The sequence below is a fragment of the Carex rostrata genome, chromosome 14 (genome assembly GCF_964058835.1).
Source record: "Carex rostrata chromosome 14, lpCarRost1.2, whole genome shotgun sequence".
NCBI classification, from domain to species: domain Eukaryota; kingdom Viridiplantae; phylum Streptophyta; class Magnoliopsida; order Poales; family Cyperaceae; genus Carex; species Carex rostrata.
Genome location: NC_135931.1, coordinates 9346848 through 9369392, shown reverse-complemented (window position 1 = coordinate 9369392; position 22545 = coordinate 9346848). Strand labels below are relative to the sequence as shown.

Below are 22545 nucleotides of genomic sequence, written 5' to 3'. Positions count from 1 at the left end.
AAATCAGTTGCAATCAGACAGTTTGGATCACGGCGTTTCTGGTGAGGCGGACGGTTCAGATCAAATTTCCCGCTAGATGCATCGCCGAAACTGTCCGTACGATTCGATACAGACGCATAAGAAATTAAGCACACCGGACAATTATAATGATTGAAAGAGTCAAAATAGCGTCTATCCCCGAGAATTCACAACCTCTGAGATATCTCATATTTTGCGTGAAGTTTGGAAAATCTCAACCGTTTCAATACGTTTTACGCGAATCTCAAAGCTCAAATAACACTGGCCCCCTATGTCACCCCCGAATAGGCACCGGACACGTCGGTCACGCAATATATGAGATATCTCAGAGGATACGCACTCTACCATCGATCGATATTATTCATTCATTCATTCCCCACTTTCTTTTCTTTCCATGCTCTCACGAGTCCCGACCTCGCATTCCTCATGCTTCACCGATCACTGCTAGCAAATAGCAGTCTAGCACCACCACCTCTATTGTAACCTCTCTCTCTCTCTCTTTCTCTACTCCTCCCAAACCTCTCGTTTCCCATGCCATCCCGTCTCCTCCTCTCCCTTTCCCTCTCGTCCCCTCCACCTCCCCACCACTCGTTTCTTCACCGTCGCCACCACCTCCTCATAATAATCCTCTCATCCGTCTCCATCTTCTTCCTCTCCCTTCTCCTTCTCTACCTCTCCTTTACCTTCTTCCGTCGCCGGCGCCGCCGCACTCTGCCCCTCCTCTCCCCTGCCCTTCCTTCCCCTTCCACCTCTCCCTCCTCACTCCCCTTCTCCCTCCTTCGCCGTGCCACTCTCTCCTTCCATCCTTCCCGGTCCCTCGGCCGCGGCTCTTCCTCCTCCGTTTACCTCGCTGTCTTCCCCTCCCCTTCTTCCCCTCCACTAGCCATCAAACTCTTACCTCCCATTCCTCCTTCTCTCCATGAATTTCACCTCCTCTCTTCCCTTCCTTCTTCCCAGTTTATCGTGCCTCTGGTGGGCTACTCTCTCCCTACCTCCCCTTCCCGCCCCCTTCTTTTAGCTTTCGAATACATGCCCAAGGGGTCTCTCCAGTCTATTCTCTTTAATACCTCGTCAGACTCGTCCGTTCTCGACTGGTCCAAGCGGTTATCTATCCTACTAGACGTGGCGGAAGCACTTGCCTTTTTACACTTCGAATGTGAGCCCCCTGTCATACATGGCGATCTCAAGCCTAGTAATGTCCTTCTTACGTCAGATTTTCGCGCAAAACTATCTGATTTTGGATTATCTCGATTAAAAGATGAGAATAATGCGACGGATTATAACTTTCCCCTGAGCCAAGAACTTGGTCCAAGTCAAGAGCTGGTGGCAAAAGATTTAGGAGCAGAAGAGGTACCAAGTGGTGAAATTGGAAGAGAGGAGGCAACTTTGTGTGAATTGGAGGCACACACTTATGGTATAAAGAGGAAGGAGCTTGTTTCTGGTGAAACAGAGGAAATGATTAACTCTTCACCATCATTGCTGATGCAAGGAGAGAACAAAAATGGGCAATGGGGAAAGGATTGGTGGTGGAAGCAAGAGGGAAGCGGTGAGTTGGATTCTAGGGACTATGTAACGGAGTGGATTGGTAGCCAAATTGGCCCAGATAAGAACCCAGACCCAAATTGGGATAACGGGCAGAGAACCCCGGTCGAATCTGAACCTGAAAAGTGCTTTGAACTGGCCAGCTCAAGCCAAGCTGAAGATGCTACCATTTTTTCAATTGATAAAAGCCCTGAAAGAAAGAAAAGTAGAAAGAAAGATAATACTATAACAAATGAGAAAAAAGATCGAAAAATGCGAGAATGGTGGAAAGAAGAGTATTTTGCTGAGATGAGTAACAAAGGGGTCATTCCTGAGAAGAAAGGGTTCAAATGGCTTCGGTCTATCAGTTCCCGTGGTAGCGGTACTGGTAGTGGTACTGAGACTCAAACTGAAGCAACTCATTTCGACATAAACTTCAAAAAGACATGGAAGAAGAAAAGAAGCCGATCAGTTAATAGCGACATGTTTAGTGGTGATTTATTAAGCCGAGAACTTAGCAGTACTACTAGCATAAGAGGGACAGTATGTTATGTTGCACCCGAATATGGGTTCTCAACCCATTTATTTGAGAAGACCGATATCTATAGTTTTGGTGTGTTGATTCTGGTGGTCTTATCGGGCCGGAGGCCATTGCATGTGCTCTCGTCACCCGTTAAGCTAGAGAAGGCGAACCTAGTGTCCTGGTGCCGACAATTGGCTAAGAGTGGAGATGTTTTGGAATTAATGGATGAGAGATTAAATGGGTCATTCGATAAGGATCAAGCTAGTCTTTGTATTAATCTGGCCTTGTTATGTTTGCAAAAGATGCCTGAGTTGCGACCAGATAGTAGCGAGATTGTGAAGATTTTAAGAGGGGAGATGGAGATTCCTGATTTGCCCTTCGAGTTCTCTCCTTCTCCCCATGCCAATGGGTTTCATCGTTCTAGAAGGAAGGCGTTGTCAGATGCTGAGTAAATTATCTCCTTTTCTGTTCTTATTTCATTTGGTGATGTTTTCTAACACTGATTGAGGTTAGGTGGCACAAAATGAGATTAGTGTAGTTGTTATATTAAGTTGAATTTTGTATATGAAATCATTTCTTGTTCGCAATTGGAATGAGATATTGTGTATTCATAGTTTTCATCTAGAGGGAGAGTAATTTTTTTTTGGGTATCTTGTAAATATAAGGCTGTTTTGTTCTTAATTGATAACGAGATATCTTCAAATGCATGGGGTGTGATGTGAAATTGTAAATTTTGGAACAACCTGCCTGAGTTCTATGATGATCCTCAAATGCTACTTCCCGAGTTTTCTCAAGGTGTGAATTCTATATCTTGAATCGATTACTATAAATTAATTTCTTATTTTATAATACATTTTTGCATGTGCCATCGCACAGTTTGCTTAATTTGAAAGGATTTATATTAATGACAGTGAAATATCCTTACCAAGACAATGATTGCCTCTTATCCTTTGCACCAAGGTTTGCATATATATAATGCTTTGCGTGTTATTCCGCCTTTTGCGTTTTCAAATTGTTTGACTTTGTATATTCGTATACGATTAAAATACCTATGAAAATAAAGAAACAAGGAAATGTAGTTGGTCAAATTGAGATTTTTATTGTGCTATTGTTATGATCTTGAAAATGACTTTGCTTTGAATTTCATTTCGACTCTTAACGGTTTTTAAGCTATGAAAGTTGGCATACCTATCAAAATTTTTAGTCAGATAAATATGAAATTGTCAAAGCACGAGTTAATTAATAATTACTAGAAGACAAAGCCTATGCTAAAAAAATATCCATGAAAATTCCGGAGGGTATCGGTCAATAGTAGTATATTTTATTAGATTATTGTGTATTTTTGGGTCAAATGGATCCAAATCTTTTTCTCAAAAGAAAAGGGGCTTGCCCAAGGGCTTTGAAAAAAAAAAAAGAAGAAGGGCGGATTTAGATCCGGGTCAAATGAGTTATTACATTTTTTGCACAAACCAAGTGGCTGCTACCAGCTGTATATCAAATTATCAATTGTTACAGGTAAATCTTGGTACGGTATGGAAATCAAGTAACAATTTTTTTTTTTTTTGAGTTGAAGCCCATAGGCAAAATCAAGTAACATGATCCTTCTAAAATCTAGGACCTAAGAACAGGAGAACATATAAAACATTGAATTTGATTGATAGTCTATGCTTGCATTGATATTTGATATGCATCATCAATTATATGGTTCAAGAAAGTGAGACACTTTATGCACATCCTCCTCAGCTTTCATAAAGCCCATTAATTATGACGGTGCTTTTTTACTAAACGAAAATAACTACTTTTGGAGGGGCCAATAGGGTTTTTTCCTTTTTCTTTTTAACTCAGAGCAAACAGAAATTTGCACATGGATTTGACTATTAAAATCAAGGAACTTTTTGTTGACAATGCATATTTTTGATAATTTAAAAAATACATTATCAAATTAAAGTAGAAAATTAAAAAAAAAAAGAAAGATAAGATGTTATAGGCGTGTTGTTGGTCTCATAGATTGATTGTGTATTAATTCATGCAATTATTTGATATTTCATTAAAGACCATTAAATATATATATCGTTGTAAGTTTGAACTAATTAGATAAACGATAAAATTTATATCTAGTTTCATCATTGTTTACGTTTTATCAAAGTATGGCTCAAATTCTCAGAAGTTGAATTACAGAAATGCATGTTACCTTTTATCATTGTCAAAATTAATAATATATTAGATCCATTCTTTGATTGGGTTGGGATATCTTGACAATATATAATAGATAGTGTTGATAATATATTTTCAATTCAAGTTAAAATATTACACATGTTATAGTAATAGTATCGTATGATATTTTATCAAAGATAAAATATAGACAATTACAAGTTTAAATTCGTTTGATAACGGTAAAATTTGTAAATTACTCTATTTTATATGCAAACAATATATGTAATATCGATCAAATTTGAAAAGTTAGATTTCAAATTATAATTATTTTTGTCAATGTTTATGTCCGAATTCTTTTTTTTTTTTTTTTTTTAGAGAAATGTTCTTTGTCCACTGACGTTTGTCCACGAATTGTCCACCACCTTATCCACTCTAACTGATTTTAACGACTCTACTTTCTTTTTATAAATCAGATCTCTCTCTCAATCCTCCGCCTCTCTATTTTTTTCATCTCTCTTTTGAAAATTCTGGCGAGGCTCTCTCTCTCTCACTCTAGCAGCTTTTTTCTCTCTCTCTCTTTTGAAAAACTATAACCCTAACCCTAATCTCAGATCCGGACGCTCAGATCAACCGCAAGAGGCAGCGCTTGCAGATCTAGTCGGGTTAACCAGCTTGATGTGCTTGTGATCGGCGGTGGAGCCACGAGATGCCAGGTGGTGCTTGATGCTGCGATCAAAGGGTTGCGAGTTGGTATGGTTGAGAGAGATGATTTCTCTTCTGGTACGAGCTCGAGGTCTACGAAGCTCATCCATGGCGGTCAGTGCTTTTTGATATGTTTCCCTGGCACGAATAACATTGATATTTGTTTACGAATAGCTCAAGGTCTTCTTTGGTGTATGACTTGCTTTTGTTAAGAAGAAATTTTTGCATTCCTGATATTCCACGTGGCTCGCTTCAATTCATATTTTATGCATAAGTTAAAAAATCTAGTAATTCTGTCAATTGATGCAATCGTTTATAGAAATTTTGTTTGCAAATTTTAAAAGGAATTTATAATGAGGTTTGCACGCTCATTATAAAAAAGTTTCATTAGCGGTGTTGAGACGGCAAGCTATATTGCTACCGATTCGTTGTTTCTGGTTGATCTTGATCCGATCTAGTAATACTTTGAGTCTGATTTAATTTGATCTAATATGTCAGCATTTCAAATGAAATCTGGAGGAAAGAGATGATAGAGAGGCGATATGGAGTATTGATCTGTTAATTTTACTGTATTGCCCCGTTAATTTTACAGTATTCATCTTGTGGAAATCTGGAGAAAATAGATGATAGAGAGGCGATATGGAGTATTGATCTGTTAATTTTACAGTATTCATCTTGTCATTTTTCAGTATTCATCTTGTGAAAATCTAGAAGAAAGAGATGATTTGTTAATTTTACAGTATTTATCTTGTAATTTTACAGTATTCATCTTGTAATTTTACAGTATTCATCCTATGAAAATCTGGAGGAAAAAGATGATAGAGAGACTTCTTACTCATCCGAACAATGAACACAAGAGGTTTTTAATGTAAAAGTTATTTGTCCATAGTTTTTTGTTGCTATTGTGTTATTATGAATGTTGTGGTGAATATTTTTATCCTGTGCTGAACAGATGTTATTTGTGGTGAACATATGTTGTTATGTGGTGAACAGATTTTTTGTGTGATGATGGATGTATGTATAGATTTAGCAATTTTAGAGTATACATGGTATTATTTTATGGTTTATATTTTGCAATTTTACATTATACATGATTCTTTGTATGTTGTAGTTTAAACTGAAATGTAGCATTTGTTACATTTTATCTTACAGTATAGATGGTATTATTTTATTGTTTAGTTTTAGAAATTTTACAGTATACAAGATTCAATTGAAAATTTACAGTATTATGTGAAAATTTTACAGTATACAAGATTCAATTGAAAATTTACAGTATTATTTAAAAATTTTACAATATACAAGATTCAATTTTACAGTATACAAGATATAATTGAAAATTCTACTGTATACAAGATTTAATTTTTACAGTATACAAGATTCAATTGAAAATTCTACTGTATACAAGATTCAATTTTATAGTTCTGCTGATTCAATTTTACAGTATACAAGATTCAATTGTAAATTTTACTGTATAGAAGATTCAATTTTACAGTATACAAGATTCAATTGAAAATTTTACTGTATACAAGATTCAATTTTACAGTATACAAGATTCAATTTTACAGTATACAAGATTCAATTTTACAGTATACAAGATTCAACCTAGTGCGGACGCTAATAATTAGCTCTAACTGCCAATAACCGCTAATAACTAACTCTAACTGCCAATAAATAACTTTCTATAAATGTAATTTCCGAAAGTACAGTTTGAAAGTACATTTATTTTGTCCTGTTGTGCAAGTTGCAATATTTTTTTAACTATCATGAGACCACTTCAAATAGTTGCTGGATGTTTTGTGATTAACTGATATATTTTATGTGATATATTGTATAATTATATAGCATGTAGAAATAATTTTACAGTATTCGCGCAAGTCAAAACTGTGGACAAATGGTGGACAAAAGGCTGTGGACAATTAGACGCTTCCTTTTTTTATGCTTCTTGGTATATCGTATAGTCTACCATTTAGGCTTCATTAGCTAGCAACTTTAATTAGTAGCAGCCCTTGTTAAAAGGATTTAATTCTCCGCAGAATAAAGCAACTTTACACAAATTTCAATGTACCAATTTTAGACTTTAGACTAAAACAAGATCTTAATATAATAATATTAGTGTTTCTCCATAGATTTCTTTATCTGTGATATTGACTTCTCGGGCTTTTCATTCCGTGAAGAAAGAATCTTTGGTGGCATTTCAGCATGGACCACTTTGGGGTTACATGGTCAAACTATGACTCATAGCAATTATTTGAAGTTATTAAAAAATATGTTCTGCCAGTATTTTTTTTATTTCCCTAGTCTAGTTTGACAATTTTACAGCTGCGTCACGGAAAGGCACTGGAAAAAAAAAAAGAAAAAAAAAGAAGAAGGAAAGATACGGGTACAATTTTTTTAAATCTCGAATCGGGGTAAAACAAAATCATTAAGTTTATACTTTACTTTTTTTCCGCATTCCTCCGCTTTTCTTTAAATTTTCGACAATTTTTAGATAAAAATATAGAGCTCTAATTTACCAATTTTTATTTAATTATCTATAAAAAAATTATATTGAAATTTCAAACTCACAACCTTCCACATAGAGAATGTTATCATTTGCCACAAAATTAAATGCTAATTTTAAAAGGAAAAAAAAATCCTAAATCAAGTATATCGGTCACATTCATTATACTCTCGCTTCTCTTCTCTCCTTTATCATTATTAAAAAAATTGTAAAGCACGTTATTCTGCAATGTTTGTATACCTAGGATGTGAAAGCCTACTATAAACTATATAGTATTTAAATAATACATATCAAGTTTCAAATAGGGTTATCGCAAAAAGGTTAAAGAAAAAAGCTATAACAAAAGTTATCTAATATAGCCTTTTTAAAAAAATATATATTTATATATTATATATTTCTACTATTTATCAATAGTATTTAAAATTTTGTAGAATAATAAGTAACACAAAATTGATTAAGAAAAATATTTCTAATAGTATCATAAATTATCTATTTTTTTTTCCATTCAAAATAACATAAGAATAATGGCATAAACTAACAATTTTCTTTCTATTTAAAATAATCTAAGCATCACAACATAAACTATATATTTTTTTTTCTTATTTCACAACAAAATATACGAGTCTTGAAAAATTTGGTCATTAAAATATTTTTGTAGTTTAGACCTTTAAATAAAAAGCTTATGTAGTATAGTGTGCACTATTTGCGCTCACGCTGCTCACTATAACGTATTGTTGTTATGGCTATAGCGGTCATAGCTAAAATAATGCACTTTTATCTCATAGCTTAGCGTTCAAGGTCCAAAAATACTATTACGTCGATATAGCGCGCTATTTAGAACACTGATGTACACACATATCTCTCACTTCATGAAATATTAAAAATATAGTTTACTTGATTACTTCTTTACAAATATAAATTGAAAGTATTCTTCTGTGATTAACATTAGGATTTCAAATTAACTCCATTCTACATAACAACCAAAGTTTATTTTATTTATTTGTTTTTTCTTCTATATCTTTGGTAGATCCGTGTTTTGTCCACAAAGCAGGTTTTGATGCTACAAGTTATGACAATCCTTTTTTTCGTACTAGCATTCAAAAAGTAACTTAAAATATCTTTTTCTTCTTCTTCACAACTGATCAGCACATGCAAGTTTGTAAATTTCATAGATGAAGTCAGAAAATACGATAGAACAAAACAAATTTCAAAATAAAATATAATTGTATAATTGTATAATTATAATAAACATAAACATATTATTATAAAGAGGAGGGTTCAAATGCACCCTATTTTTTTTCTCCGTTTTCAAAGTCCGAATAGTCAATCCGAACCGTTAGATGCGATCTATATATTAAGATGTGCTTGGAGACCAACTTTTTCATTTTTTGGAATTTTTTTACTATTTATTAAGCCACTTTGAAAATCGCTGATCCAATGGTCCAGAAAATGTAAAAACAATGATTTTCAAAGTGGCTTAATAAATAGTAAAAATATTTAAAAAAATGTAAAATTTGGTCTCCAAGCACATCTTAATATATAGATCGCATCTAACGGTTCAGATTGACTATTCGGACTTTGAAAACGGAGAAAGAAGATTTGAAAAATAAGATGCATTTGGGTGCATTTCAACCCTCCTCTATTATAAATTATACTCAAAAGAAAATACGATAGAACAACACGTGGCTCCGCTCCGCATGCATCCTCCAGCTATAAGCGGAATCCAATATCCCCTCATCTACTTGATGATGAACGGTCTGGATTTAGTCCCAGCCGGATCAAAAGAAACGGTCCGTTTTGGTCTTATAAATTGATTAATTGTGTATTAAATTTTATATTTCCGAATATTATTTAATATTTCATAAAAAAATCGTTACATATGAATCACTGTAAATCTCAGGTTATTTGATTAACGGTTCATCATTTTCTAAGTGCACAATATGTATATGTTCTAAATCATGTTACAATATCGGATTTTAAATTACAACTAATTTGTCAAATTATTAAAAATATAGCTTACTCAAAGAAATATTTACATCTGACAAACTAAAATATACTTCAGATCCATAACGAATTTGTATCCTCTGTTTTAACTCCAAAAAGAATTGTATCCGGATCTTTCGATCTGCTTTAAAATCCGTACTAATTGTATCCGTACTAATACTACATGAAGAATTTGTATCCTTTGTTTAAAATCAGAGCTGCATTACCTAAAAAATGTTCTTTTGAGTTAATGCGGACGATGCGGACTCATGCATAACTAGCTCTGCGTTATCTTATGAATCTTCATGTTGCATTTTCGGTGGTATATATTTTATTCTATTGTGTTACTTGTGTACAACAGCTGTCGAGATTCAAACTCATAAAAAAATATACATTAATAAGTAATAACACTAGGCTTTTCTCTAGCTTTCGTCTCTTTTGTTGTAAGCTACTGCATGCATCATGGCATCATGCAATTGTTGTTTTGAAAATGAGACTTCATGTGGACTGAAACCACACTTTCGGTGGGAAAACTAATAACAAAAATATAAAATCCAATATTTCATTTGTTGATTTGCCGAAATTTTTATTGTTACCATAATAATAAAAAAAAACCAAAACACTGAGGGAATTCCATCAATACTTAGACCGCACAGACAATTTACAGCCCCATTTAATGAGGACCACACAACTGCTCAGCGGACACAGACTGGGAACTGTAGATTCAATCTGCGACCCTAGTTATACTTTTTCTTTTCTTTTTTCTACTTGAAATTCGTGTCATGCAACCATTTTAATACCATTAAATTGTTAGAGATTTTCATTACTCTAAGATATCTCAAAATGTGAGTTGCAGATTCAATTAGCGGACCCCATTCTGGGTCCACGGATCAGCTGTGCGGTTCTCATTAAATGGGTCCGCGGATTGGCTTTGCGGCAGGAGTAATTTTTGAATTATGACCAAATGAGGGTGTTTTGGTTTATTTTTTTTTTAATATGGTAATAATAAAAATTTCAGGTTGATTTGGAACATGTACATTCAATAACATTAAATAAATTTGGCAAAAAAAAAAACTGTGAAGTATTAAATACAGATAAAGATAATTTTAATTTTAAACCTCTACATTTACGAAATTTAATCTAATTACATTAACGGTCAAGTTAGAAATTCTTACTACAAAAATAAGAGCCAATAGAAACAGTTCTAAAATGATTTCTTAAGAAACAAATATTAATTATAAACTACGCTACTTACTAAAAAGTAGAATAGAAAATGCTAATGTTTTTCAAAAAATAAAATGAAGGCCCTCGTAGGATTACTGTACATTTTTTAACATAAAGTGAGAATTAGGATTCTCAAAACATTATGGACTTACAAAAGCTCATGTTTTATTTATAAATGGGGCTATGGTATTATAGATAGCGTGAACTGGTCCGTAATACTAATTAATATTTTTGTTTTTAAAATTTTAACGGTCAATCTGAACCGTTCAATATAGTCTCATATGAATATGTATTTGTATGCTAAATTTTACATATTTTAAAATTTTCTTACTATTATTCTAGATGAGTAGAAAATAAATGTTTTCAGATGGTTCAAGATTTTCATATCAACTGATTTTTTCATCCAGTTAAAAAAATAATAAACAAATTCTAAAAAATGTAAAATTTAATTTACAAGTACATATTCATATAAAGATCATGTTGAACGGCTTGGATTGACCATTAAAACTTTTAAACCGAAAATTTGAGTCTATAATGTGAATCAATATGCGGCTATGCGCTATGCACAAATCACAGTACCATAACCTCACTCATTTATTTACCATTCTTCGTAATGGTAAAAATAAAGTGCGATATATTAAGCTGCTTTTTTTTTTTTTTTTTTTTTTTTATAAAAACATCAAGAGAACCTGGAGCAGAACTGGGGCTTTAGGATAAGAGGGGTTGTAAGTTGTAACATTCTTAAATATTTTAATAACTAATTATATATTATTAATTTTTTTAGAAATTTTAATATCACGATAATTAAATTAAAAAGATAATTAGTTCAACCTTTCAAAACTCATTTTACACTGAAATTAATGTTGTGTATGTGTGTTTGGCTACTCTACTTCTATAAGCATATGAGGACATATGTTTATAAGTCATTTTTACGTTTTTAATGTTCAAATGGTCGATCTGAAGTACTTAACATGTTCTTCATACTATAATGTGTTTGGAGACTGAATTATATATATTTTTTGAAATTTTTTTACTATTTTTTCAGAAATTTCAAAACAGAGTTTTTCATATTTTTATTATTATTTTTAATATTTTTTATGATTGTTTTGAAAAATTCTGAAAAAATAGTAAAAAAATCCAGAAAATGTAAAATTTGGTCTCCAAGCACATTCTATTATGAAGAACATGTTGAGTGCTTCAGATTGACCATTTGGACATTAAAAATGCAAAAATAACTTGTAAGCATATGTCCTCATATGCTTATGAAAGTAGAGTAACTAACCCCTCTCTCTCTCTATATATATATATTTCACTCCCTTCACTACCAGGAGGGGTTGTAGCATTCTCAAAAGCCCAAGTTCACAAAAGGGGCACAAAAGGAATCCATATCCTCTGTATTAATGCACTGTTTGAGTTAATTCTTTTAGCAATGTCATCTAATTTCTGGCTAATTCAGCTCATGCTTATAACACATGGAGCCCTTTGTACCTATTCGGCATGATGACTTAAGCTTCCTTAGGTTTCCTTAAGGTCTTAATCCTGCCGAACATGTTTGCCTTAGTTAAGATTAATGACCTCCTTAGTTAAGGAGGCCTCCCCCCCTCTCCTCAAGAATTTGCTTTCTTTTCTGCCTCCTTAGCAGCCAAAAGCTATATTATGTAGACAAAACTACCCTCAAAAGTGAACGCTCCTTAAGAACCCTTCAATTTTTTATTATTTTTCTATCGTCTTCTTATCTCATGAGGGAACGATTCCCTAGGCTCAGAAAGGAAAAACAATCATTCTCTCCGATGAAGATTAACAGTGATCCTGCGACCGACACTCTAATTAAATAGCTCTGCGACATTCGCACCGAGATGCTCTCTTCAACGACACCCTAATTGCCTTTTTCTCTTCTCAAAATCTTCTAAGTTCTCCAGTGAATTTATAGAAGGTATTATTCTTCCTTCATCCTCATTGTATTGGTCTTTCTTCTCCTTGCACTGTTGACTTTCGTTCGTCAGTGTTTTACTCTTGGGGAAAATTTGACTACCTTTCGTTGTTATTGATTACTACTGTTTTGACCCTTAACCAACTCTTGCTTTCAAGTTATGCTAATTGATTGCTAATTTGTTTTTTAATATTAAATAATTAATCCGAGTTTGAACGAGAGACTAATTTAAAGGGCAAAAGATCAAGAGAGAGCGCTTAACAAGTCATTCTCGCGTGTGTCCCAATTGGTACCGTTGGTACCATGGATACTAAACTTAGAGCAAATTTGTCTGTCTTTGGTTGTACATTTAGGGCCTGTTCGGTAGAACTTTTTTTACGGGAAATGGAATGGGATCCCTTAATATTTCCCTGAGGCGTTCGGCAGCCACTTTTTCTCCCAAAATCACCCATCAATTTTCCTCCGATTTTTCCCGTCTACGTTCAAATTGGTGGGAAAAACAAAATTCACTCGGACTCAATTTTCGTTTTCCCAAATTGTACGGCGCGCTGCTTATATACTCTCTCTCTCGAGTGTCAAAAGCTTTTCCAAAGTTCATTTTAGCGGGAGACAGAATAGTTGCGCGGGAAACTCGAGCGGAAGTGGGAGAAAGAAGCCGATGTGCAGAAAAATCGAACGGAAGAGCTTCTAGCATCGATATCGCTTCGACCATGGCAAGAGAAGGTACAAATGTTCACCAATTTCGGTTCTAATAACTGATGGAGGTTCTTATTGATAGAATATGATCTTGTGATTCCACGGATTAGTGAGGTTGTTTTACTAGTTAATCAATTTGTGTTTTAAGTTTCTTGACACAGTCTTGATTTTGTTACTGGATTCCTTTAAAAATAGTTTTATCCCCTTACTGAGGTCCAAGAAGGATGACATTTTCATATTCGTTTAAAAATAAGTCAATATAGTTATCATCTGTTGCATTGATAAGTGATACAGTACTGATTTGGTACCCAATTAGGTTAATTTATGGGTTTAGTGAATCTTTGTATTTGATCTCTTCCACCTGTTCAAATTTCTGGTTTCAAAGTATTGCTGGATTAATCGTATGCTTTCTATTCTTTATTCTATTTCACATGAATTCCATAGAGATATTATTTTTAAGCTCTAGAAAGGATCTCTTTAGCCTACAGTGTTCTTGTTATTCTCTGGTGAAGGTGGTTGTTACTGATTATACTTTGTTATTGTTCAATCTATTGTGTAGAGATCGATTCTATTGAAACATGACATACTAGCATGTTTTGGTGAATTTAAAATTTTAGTTAGTTATATGTTTGGTGAGAAAAGGAAAAACAAACACAAGGCCTTGAAAAATTATCTTTTTTTAAGAATATATCACACTTTTTGTAATGCGTATCACTAGATACACTATGCTTCAGTCCTTCTGTTACTACTGTCTATCAATTTTTCAAATAATGACACTATGATTTAAATTCATAGCTATATCTAGGTAGATCTTAAGAACTCACTTGATTTTTTACATGATTGTTTGGAGATTTATTTATATTTTATTTTGAGTTTTATACAAGGTGCTGCATTATTTTACATGATTATAACCTTGATTTTGTCATATTGCCAATGTAGGATATTTTTCTGTTCAAATTTCTGAAACTAGTTGAGTTGGTCATTTTTTATAGCAGTAGTGATTCACTTTGATTTCCTTTGCTGTTTTACACTGGTACAAGGCATTGTATTGACTGATACTTTGCCACAGGACTGGTTTAGCAAACTGGTTTGTCATTTTTATTTATTACACACTTTTAAATGTTGTGAAGAACTTTTATTACAAAAATTATAGATCAAAAAGTCAAAGTCATATTGCAAAATCATCTCTATTGCAACTGTCCTGTTAGCCTAGTAATTATGCAGGGAGATCCTTGTACTTCCTTTTATTTGTTTTGTTAGGCTAAATACAAGACAAAAAGCCTTTTGTTAGGCTAAAGACATGACATGACAGAGAGCCTTTCTTTACTCTTTTGCATAATAGACTCCATAGTAGGTAATGTGAATTTTAAAATTACATCACTTACCAGCATAAATTTTACCATTTGTAGGTAATGTGAATGAAGCCAGCAATAGAGCTGCATGGAATGAGATGCAAAAGACATTTTTAGTTGAATTGCTTGTGGAGTTTAATAGACCTGGTTCACGTCTACAAAATGCGTGGAGTAATGTTGCATGGGATGAAATGACACGAAGATTCAAAGAAAAATTTATAGATTCGAATTTCTCGGTGAAGCAACTTAAAGAACAAGAACGCACTCTAAAGAAACAATACAAAACTGTGAACCGATTGAGAGATCAAAGCGGTTTTGGATGGGACCCTACGAGAAAAATGGTTGATGCCCCCGAAGATGTGTGGGCTCCTATATTGCAAATAGATAAGGAGGCTAGAAGGTGGTATAACAAAAGTTTTCCATACTACGATGACTTGCACAACTTATATTCTGGTATGAGCATTTTTTAATACATTGTTGTTATACATTCATTAATAAAATTACATATTATGTTGTAGAAGTAGATTTCCGAAGGAACTTTTTTTACTAATTGGGAGTGTTATGAATGGGCTATGGAACTTTTTTTTTACATATTCTCATATATAACGTGCTGCATTGATTTTTAGCTTTTGATATAAAATTTTCAGGATGTATTGCGAATGGTTCATATCGTTGTGGAAGTAACTATTTTGCAAATTCTGAGAATCAAGCTGAAATGAATTCTCCTAGTCCGACGATCCCTGCTCCAGGAGGTTTAAATGATTTTGAGATTGATGACTATTTCCTTGGTACGCAGACATTTGACCATACCTATACCCAAGCTCAAGGACCGTCCTCCACCCAAGCAATTGTTGGGTTTTCGTGAACGGTTCAAACCCATTTAATTAGCTTAAGCTGCGGAAAGAGTAAAACAAAAATTTTTACATCTAACTTAAGCTACGGATTAAATGAATCAAGAAGATTCGTTTAATCCTATTTACAGATCTACTCCATAATTGATTTCCTAAAGCATTAAATCTATTTACAAATTAAATAGATTAATATAACAATTTATACCTTGATTCCAAATCTCAGTTGGAATGCAGACCGAGCGAGTAGAGCCTCACCAGGGATGGAATCGACTCGCAGTATCACACGTGTGATACCTCTATTGGTTATCCACCAGGACTAACCGGAGAGCGATTTACTTCTTCTGCCAGAAATACCGTAAACCGCGGAATTCTGCAGAAACACTATTCACCAAAAAAGAGACAGATTAAATATATTTAAGAATGCAAGTTATTCCGTTTTACTAATAAAGCAAAACATGAAATACCGCAGAATCTAAAAATATATTTTTCCGAATCTCGTAATAACCGAAATCAGGGAAGAGAGGGAAAACCGATCAACGAAGTAATCAGATTAACACATGAATTAGTGAGTCTTTCTCTCTACCCCTACCCCTCTATTTATAGACTTTTGAGGAGGTTGGCAAAAGACCAAAATACCCCTCAAAACAAATCTATTTACCAAAAGCCCTTGACACCTCATCCTTTTATCATGTGAAATGACCAAAATACCCTTGCCACCTCACATGACACATGTCAACACAAGGGAAGTCGGCATAGGGTGAAAAAGACCAAAATACCCTTGGCCCATTAAGGCATGAATAGTGTTGGGCTTTGATTTTGGGCTTTTGACTTTGGGCCTTTAATTTTAATTAAGGCTTTGATTATTTTGGGCTTTTAAATCCATAATTCAAGCCCATAATTAACAATTAAAATTCCAAATCATATATATATAATTGTCATGTACAATTATATTTCTTTTCGGTTATTGTTCGGTAACTTTTATACAACGTAACGTGTACGTTTATAAATTAACTGTTGTTTCTGCTTGTCATTCTAAATGACATTTATAATTTAATTATATCACGTATAATTAATTATAACCATCTTAATATTAATTATAATCAATTTATAATTAATCAGTAAGATTCTCCGAGTAGCTCCTATATGGTGTGACCCAATAGGATCTGTGTTATGTTGGTAAACAAAGTTAAAACTGTTTTAACTTCTGTTAGTCATGGGTGGCATCTGGCAACACATCATGACCATCCAATTACACAGATGATGCTGTACTGTACAATATCACGATCCAGTAAACAATTTACTTGTGTCAGTTCTTCTGTCTCATAGCTATCAGATCAGTTTCAAGGTAGATGTGTGTCATCCTTGGTAACTGTATCTTTTCTTGATCTTGAGTAGATTATCAAATATAATTACTCTTGTAATTATACCGCATGCAGATAATCTAACTCTATCAAGGGGCCCAGTGATGCTATAGCTCGTATAGAGATACGAGGGACAAATAGTATTCTTAGCAGACTATCACTTCCTCAGCTAAGTTATATATATGGAAATGCTACCGTTATGGCTGCTTTTTACGGACAGCGTTAGATAACACTTACTCATATATATTTCTTAGTGGGAACGATAAATACCTCATACTGTAGAACTTTGACACTGAATGAAAACATAAATGACACGAACACAATTCTATTTAATGTTTCATTCGGGGTCTGTCAAATACCATGTTCCTAGAACATGTATCCATGTGATTAAAATGACATCTCGTGTCAGGTGGTTTGTAAAACTTAACCATCTTTTAATCCACATGCTAACCTTATCGCGGTAATTAGTGTTCCTGCTAATTACCTTGGTCAGTGACTTTTAAGAGTATATATTATCTATATTATGGAGTTTCACAATTTCAGTCATGAACTCGAAATGATCCATAATTTCAATAATACTCAAGGCAACAAAATGATATATAAATAAACATTCAATTCATGAACAAAGCTTTATGATTAACTTATCGTATTATTGACTTCTAGATTATTACAAACTAACAATCTCCCACTTAAGCTAGGAGCCAATCATCGTAGGCCCTAGTTACACAAATCTCTAGTATTCTAAAATCTCGTAGATCTAAAGAAAAACTCATAGCCAGTCTCCTATGTGTCTCAGACCCATAGAGGCAATATGCATCTGGTGCTTGGCTTGAGGAAGAGGTTTCGTGAGTGGATCAGCTGTGTTGCTGACTGTGTCAACTCTACATATCTTTACATCACCTCTATTTACGATCTCTCGTATCAGGTGAAAACGCCGTAGAACATGCTTGGATTTCGAGTGCGATCTTGGTTCTTTGGCCTGAGCTATAGCTCCATTGTTGTCACAGTAGAGGTCCACAGGGCCTTGAACACTGGGAACCACTCCAAGTTCGCTAAGGAACTTCTTGATCCAGAAACCCTCTTTAGCTGCCTCGGATGCAGCTATGTACTCTGCTTCGGTGGTTGAGTCTGCTGTAGTCTCTTGCTTTGAACTCTTCCAGCTCACAGCACCACCGTTGAGTATGAACACATACCCAGACTGTGATCTTGAGTCATCACGATCAGTTTGGAAACTGGCGTCAGTGTAACCATTAATCACAAGCTCGGAATCACCACCGTAGACGAGAAACATATCCTTAGTTCTTCTCAAGTACTTAAGGATATTCTTTGCAGCAATCCAGTGCTCTTTGCCTGGATTAGCCTGATATCTACTCGTCACACTCAAAGCGTACGAGACATCAGGGCGAGTGCACAACATGGCGTACATGATAGAGCCAATAGCCGAAGCGTATGGTACTCTACTCATAATGCTTCGCTCATCAGTTGTCGAAGGACACTGAGTCTTGCTTAGCTGAACACTATGAGACATTGGCAGGAATCCTCTCTTAGAATCCTGCATGCTGAACCGATTCAGCACTTTGTCAATGTACGTGCTTTGACTTAAACCTATAAGTCTATTTGATCTATCTCGATAGATCTTTATGCCTAGTATATAGACAGCCTCGCCCAAGTCTTTCATTGAAAAGACTTTCTTCAACGAAGACTTGGCTTGTTGCAAAAGAGGAATATCATTTCCCATTAGTAGTATGTCATCTACATATAGGATAAGAAAAGCGATGGCACTCCCACTAGTCTTTCTGTATACACATGGTTCTTCTTCGCATCTGACGAAGTCAAGCTTTTTGACTTCTTCGTCAAATCGAAGATTCCAACTCCGTGATGCTTGCTTCAGTCCATAAATGGATTTAAGAAGCTTGCACACCTTCCCAGCATTCTTTGAATCCTCAAAACCCTCAGGCTGTGTCATGTACACATCCTCTTCTAAATTTCCATTTAAGAAGGCGGTTTTGACATCCATTTGCCATATTTCATAATCATGAAATGCGGCAATTGCTAGGAGTATCCGAATTGACTTAAACATAGCCACGGGCGAAAAAGTTTCATCATAATCTACACCGAGAATCTGTTTGAAACCTTTCGCTACTAGCCGTGCTTTGTATACAGTCATCTTACCATCCATGTCTGTTTTTATTTTGAAAACCCACTTGTTAGCTATGGGTTTTATCCCATCAGGTGGTACAACTAGGTTCCAGACCGTGTTGTCATACATGGACTGTATTTCGGATCTCATGGCCTCCAGCCATTTATCAGAGTCGGGCCTATCCATTGCTTCCGCATAGGTCAAAGGATCTTCAGTGTCATAGGCTGAGATCTCGTGCAGTCCCAAGTACCTTTCAGGTGCATGGACTACTCTTGTTGACCTACGTAGTACTCGTTCTTCGGGCTGTTGAACTTGATCCACAACTGTCTGCGGATTCAGTTCTACTTCAACTTGTGTTGAAGTACTTGAGCTCGGGACTAGAACCTCATCCACAGTTACTTGTGGATTTGGAACTTCCAGATGCTCATCAGCCGAAGTATCAAGAGGTGGGTTAATCTGATCTGGTTCAGATATTGTATTATGTGATGTATCTTGAATTTCTTCAAGTATTACATTACTCCCACTACTTCCTTTTGCGAGAAACTCGTTCTCCAAAAATATACCATGACGAGCAACAACTATCTTGTTCTCGGATTGGTAATAGAAGTAATATCCTTTCGTTTCCTTAGGATATCCTACGAAGAAGCATTTGTCAGCTTTGGGATCAAGTTTGCCAGACGTCGGACGTTTGACAAATACTTCGCAACCCCAAATTTTAAGATAAGACATAGTTGGGATCTTCCCAAACCATAACTCGTATGGAGTCTTTTCTACTGACTTGGATGGAACCATGTTTATTGTTCGTGCAGCAGTTTCTAGTGCGTGCCCCCAGAAGGATTTCGGCAGAGTGGCTTCACTCATCATGGATCGAACCATATCCAGTAGAGTTCGATTCCGTCTCTCAGAAACACCATTCCATTGTGGTGTCCCTGGAGGTGTGAGCTGTGAGACTATCCCACATTCCTTTAAGTATTCTTTAAACTCAAAACTCAAGTATTCGCCTCCACGGTCAGAACGTAGAGCCTTAATACTTTTGTTCAATTGATTTTCTACTTCAGTCTTGAATTCTTTGAATTTGTCAAAGGATTCAGACTTATGTCTCATCAAGTAGACATAACCGTATCTACTGTAATCATCAGTAAACGTGATAAAGTAAGAAAAACCATTTCTTGTGCAAGTACTCATAGGTCCACATACATCCGTGTGTATAAGACTTAACAAGTCACTTGCCCTTTCGCCCTTTTTGGAGAAAGGCGCTTTGGTCATTTTACCTCGTATACAAGATTCGCATGTGTTAATTGATTCCAGATCAAATTTACCAAGAAGTCCATTTTTATGTAACTTCTTGATGCGTTTCTCATTTATATGACCAAGGCGACAATGCCACATGTAAGTCGTGCTTTCATGTGATGCTTTGAGTCGTTTGTTATTTATGTTAAACACGGGTTTATTCATTTCCAGTATATAAAGACCATTCATCATATAAGAAGATCCATAATATAATTCATCTTTGTATATAGAACATCTATTGTCCTTTATCACAAAAGAGAAACCATTCATCTCTAAACATGAGATTGAAATGATGTTTCTGGAAATGCTAGGAACAAAATATACATTTTCTAATTCCATTACAAGCCCGCTGGGCAAATACAACTCTATACTACCAGCTGTTACGGCTGCAACTCGTGCTCCGTTTCCAACTTGGAGTTGTATCTCCTTGTTACGTAGCTTCCTTCTATTCTTTAGTACCTGCATATTTGAACAAATATGAGCACATGATCCAGTATCCAATACCCAATCATTTATAGAGGTAGCAACGTTAACTTCAATAACAAAAATACCTGAGGTTGAAGCCTTGGAAACCTTTCCAGACTTCAGATCTGCTAGGTACTTCAGGCAGTTCCTCTTCCAATGACCCTTGCTATTGCAGTAATAGCATTCAGAGGAAGCAGCAACCTTTATCTTGGGAGGATTCGGTTTAAGAATCTTTTTCCCTTTGCCTTGATACTTGGGAGCCACCTTCTTTGGGGCTTTCTTTATCTTTTTCCCACCAGCTTGGATCATGAGAACAGAAGACTTTTTCTTCATGTCCCCATCAGCGATCCGAAGCATCCCTTGGAGCTCTTGCAAACTTTTATCCATACCAAGCATATGGAAATTCATGATGAATCCCGAAAAGCTTGGAGGAAGTGAGTGCAGGATAATGTCCGTAGCAAATTCCTTGCTTATCGGAGCATTCAGCTTCTCGAGCTGCTCAACATCGCTCGTCATACGGAGCATGTGAGTTCCCATAGAGCCTCCCTCGGCCAACCTGTGACCAAGTAGAGATTTTGTCACTTTAAATCTCTCGATACGCGCTTGCTCTTGAAACATGTTCTTGAGCTGATCGCATATGATATAAGTTTTGGTATCCATGAATCGGCGCTGCAATTCAGGACCCATAATACTTACTACGAGACCTTGTACATCAAGCTCATCCTCTTTGTGCTTGTTGTACTTAGTGATATCCTCTGGTTTGCCATTTGTTCCTGGCTCAGCAGGGACAGGTGAGTTTAAGACATATTCTTTCTTTTCACGTCTTAGTACAATGGTGAGAGTACGGAACCAATCAGTGAAATTGGATCCGTCCTCTTTCAGTGTTTGTTTCTCGAGCAGGGAGCGTAGAGAGAAGGATGTTTCTTTAGCCATATTACTACAATGTTTAAAATGTAAAGATTTTAGCTTTGTTCATGTAATGTTTTATTCTAATGATAAAACTCCCACTGCAAATTTGTTCTATTCCCGTTTTGCAGTAGGACCAAGATCCCTATTTTCACCAATAACCAAGGCAGTGTATGCATATCATGGCTATCAGTTATCTTAGGTAAGCAAACTTGCTAATCACACCTCTTTGTGATTCTTGGTTTCGTTAAAACATCACGTGTATTTAACGAAGACTTTGCCCCAAGCCCAAAACTGTTTTGGAAATCATTGGTAAGTAACCTCACTCTATTTGGTTTGATATGTCGGACATAACCCTCGACCACCAAAGGTAAAAGGCGATGTCTACTGAGTAGTTTAATCATCAACCAATGAACAATGGTTTGAGGAGGATAGAGTGGGAAGGGCATACTACTTAGTATTTAATGGGTTGGTGTTTATGCTTAACAGTGCCAGCAATCTAAAAGAGATATGTCAGGAAGAATGATTAATGTGATTCTATTCGTATCTTTAAGCGACCTCTTTCATATGCTTCATTAAGCAGTCGTGGAAAGGAAGTCTAGAGTACGAAATGTGATCGCATTTTTCTATCCTTAACGTGCCAGAAAGAACGACTAATGTGATTTTATTCGTATCTAAAGAGACCTCTTTCATATGCTTCATTAAGCAGTCGTGGAAAGGAAGTCTAGAAAGGATACCGAATATGATCTCCATTACTTTCTATTCTTAGCGTGCCAGAAAGAACGACTAATGTGATTTTATTCGTATTTAAATAGACCTCTTTCATATGCTTCATTAAGCAGTCGTGGAAAGGAAGTCTAGAAAGAATACCGAATATGATCCCCATTACTTTCTTTTCTTTTAGCAGTATCTCTTTCATATACTTAGCT

The 22545-nt window shown here is 35.3% G+C and overlaps 3 protein-coding genes across 3 annotated transcripts; 2 read left to right on the top strand and 1 right to left on the bottom strand.

Annotated features, from left to right (window-relative positions):
- Positions 1-390: 390 nt before the first annotated feature.
- On the top strand, positions 391-2843 carry LOC144565448 (Protein kinase superfamily protein). The gene has a single exon (XM_078315209.1). It carries the CDS (start codon positions 550-552, stop codon positions 2512-2514), a length of 1965 nt encoding a protein of 654 aa, XP_078171335.1. The 5' UTR covers positions 391-549; the 3' UTR covers positions 2515-2843.
- A 10422-nt stretch (positions 2844-13265) lies between these two features.
- On the top strand, positions 13266-15468 carry LOC144565022 (uncharacterized protein At2g29880-like). Its single transcript, XM_078314631.1, has 3 exons — positions 13266-13278; positions 14661-15056; positions 15251-15468. The coding sequence occupies exons 1-3, from the start codon at positions 13266-13268 to the stop codon at positions 15466-15468; spliced, it is 627 nt and encodes a 208-aa protein (XP_078170757.1).
- Positions 15469-20113: 4645 nt separating this feature from the next.
- Positions 20114-21850, bottom strand: LOC144565834 (uncharacterized). Its single transcript, XM_078315679.1, has 2 exons — positions 20797-21850; positions 20114-20704 (listed from the first exon to the last, which is right to left on the bottom strand). The coding sequence occupies exons 1-2, from the start codon at positions 21641-21643 to the stop codon at positions 20691-20693; spliced, it is 861 nt and encodes a 286-aa protein (XP_078171805.1). The 5' UTR covers positions 21644-21850; the 3' UTR covers positions 20114-20690.
- Between the last annotated feature and the right edge of the window lie 695 nt (positions 21851-22545).

What these genes read in the sequence shown, in the direction of transcription:
- LOC144565448 (XM_078315209.1), top strand. Translation starts at nt 550, where the DNA reads ATGCCATCCCGTCTCCTCCTCTCCCTTTCCCTCTCGTCCCCTCCACCT.
- LOC144565834 (XM_078315679.1), bottom strand. Translation starts at nt 21,643, where the DNA reads ATGGCTAAAGAAACATCCTTCTCTCTACGCTCCCTGCTCGAGAAACAA.
- LOC144565022 (XM_078314631.1), top strand. An exon ending in CTTGCACAACTTATATTCTG is followed by an intron (nt 15,057 to 15,250) that starts GTATGAGCATTT and finishes TAAAATTTTCAG; the next exon opens with GATGTATTGCGAATGGTTCA.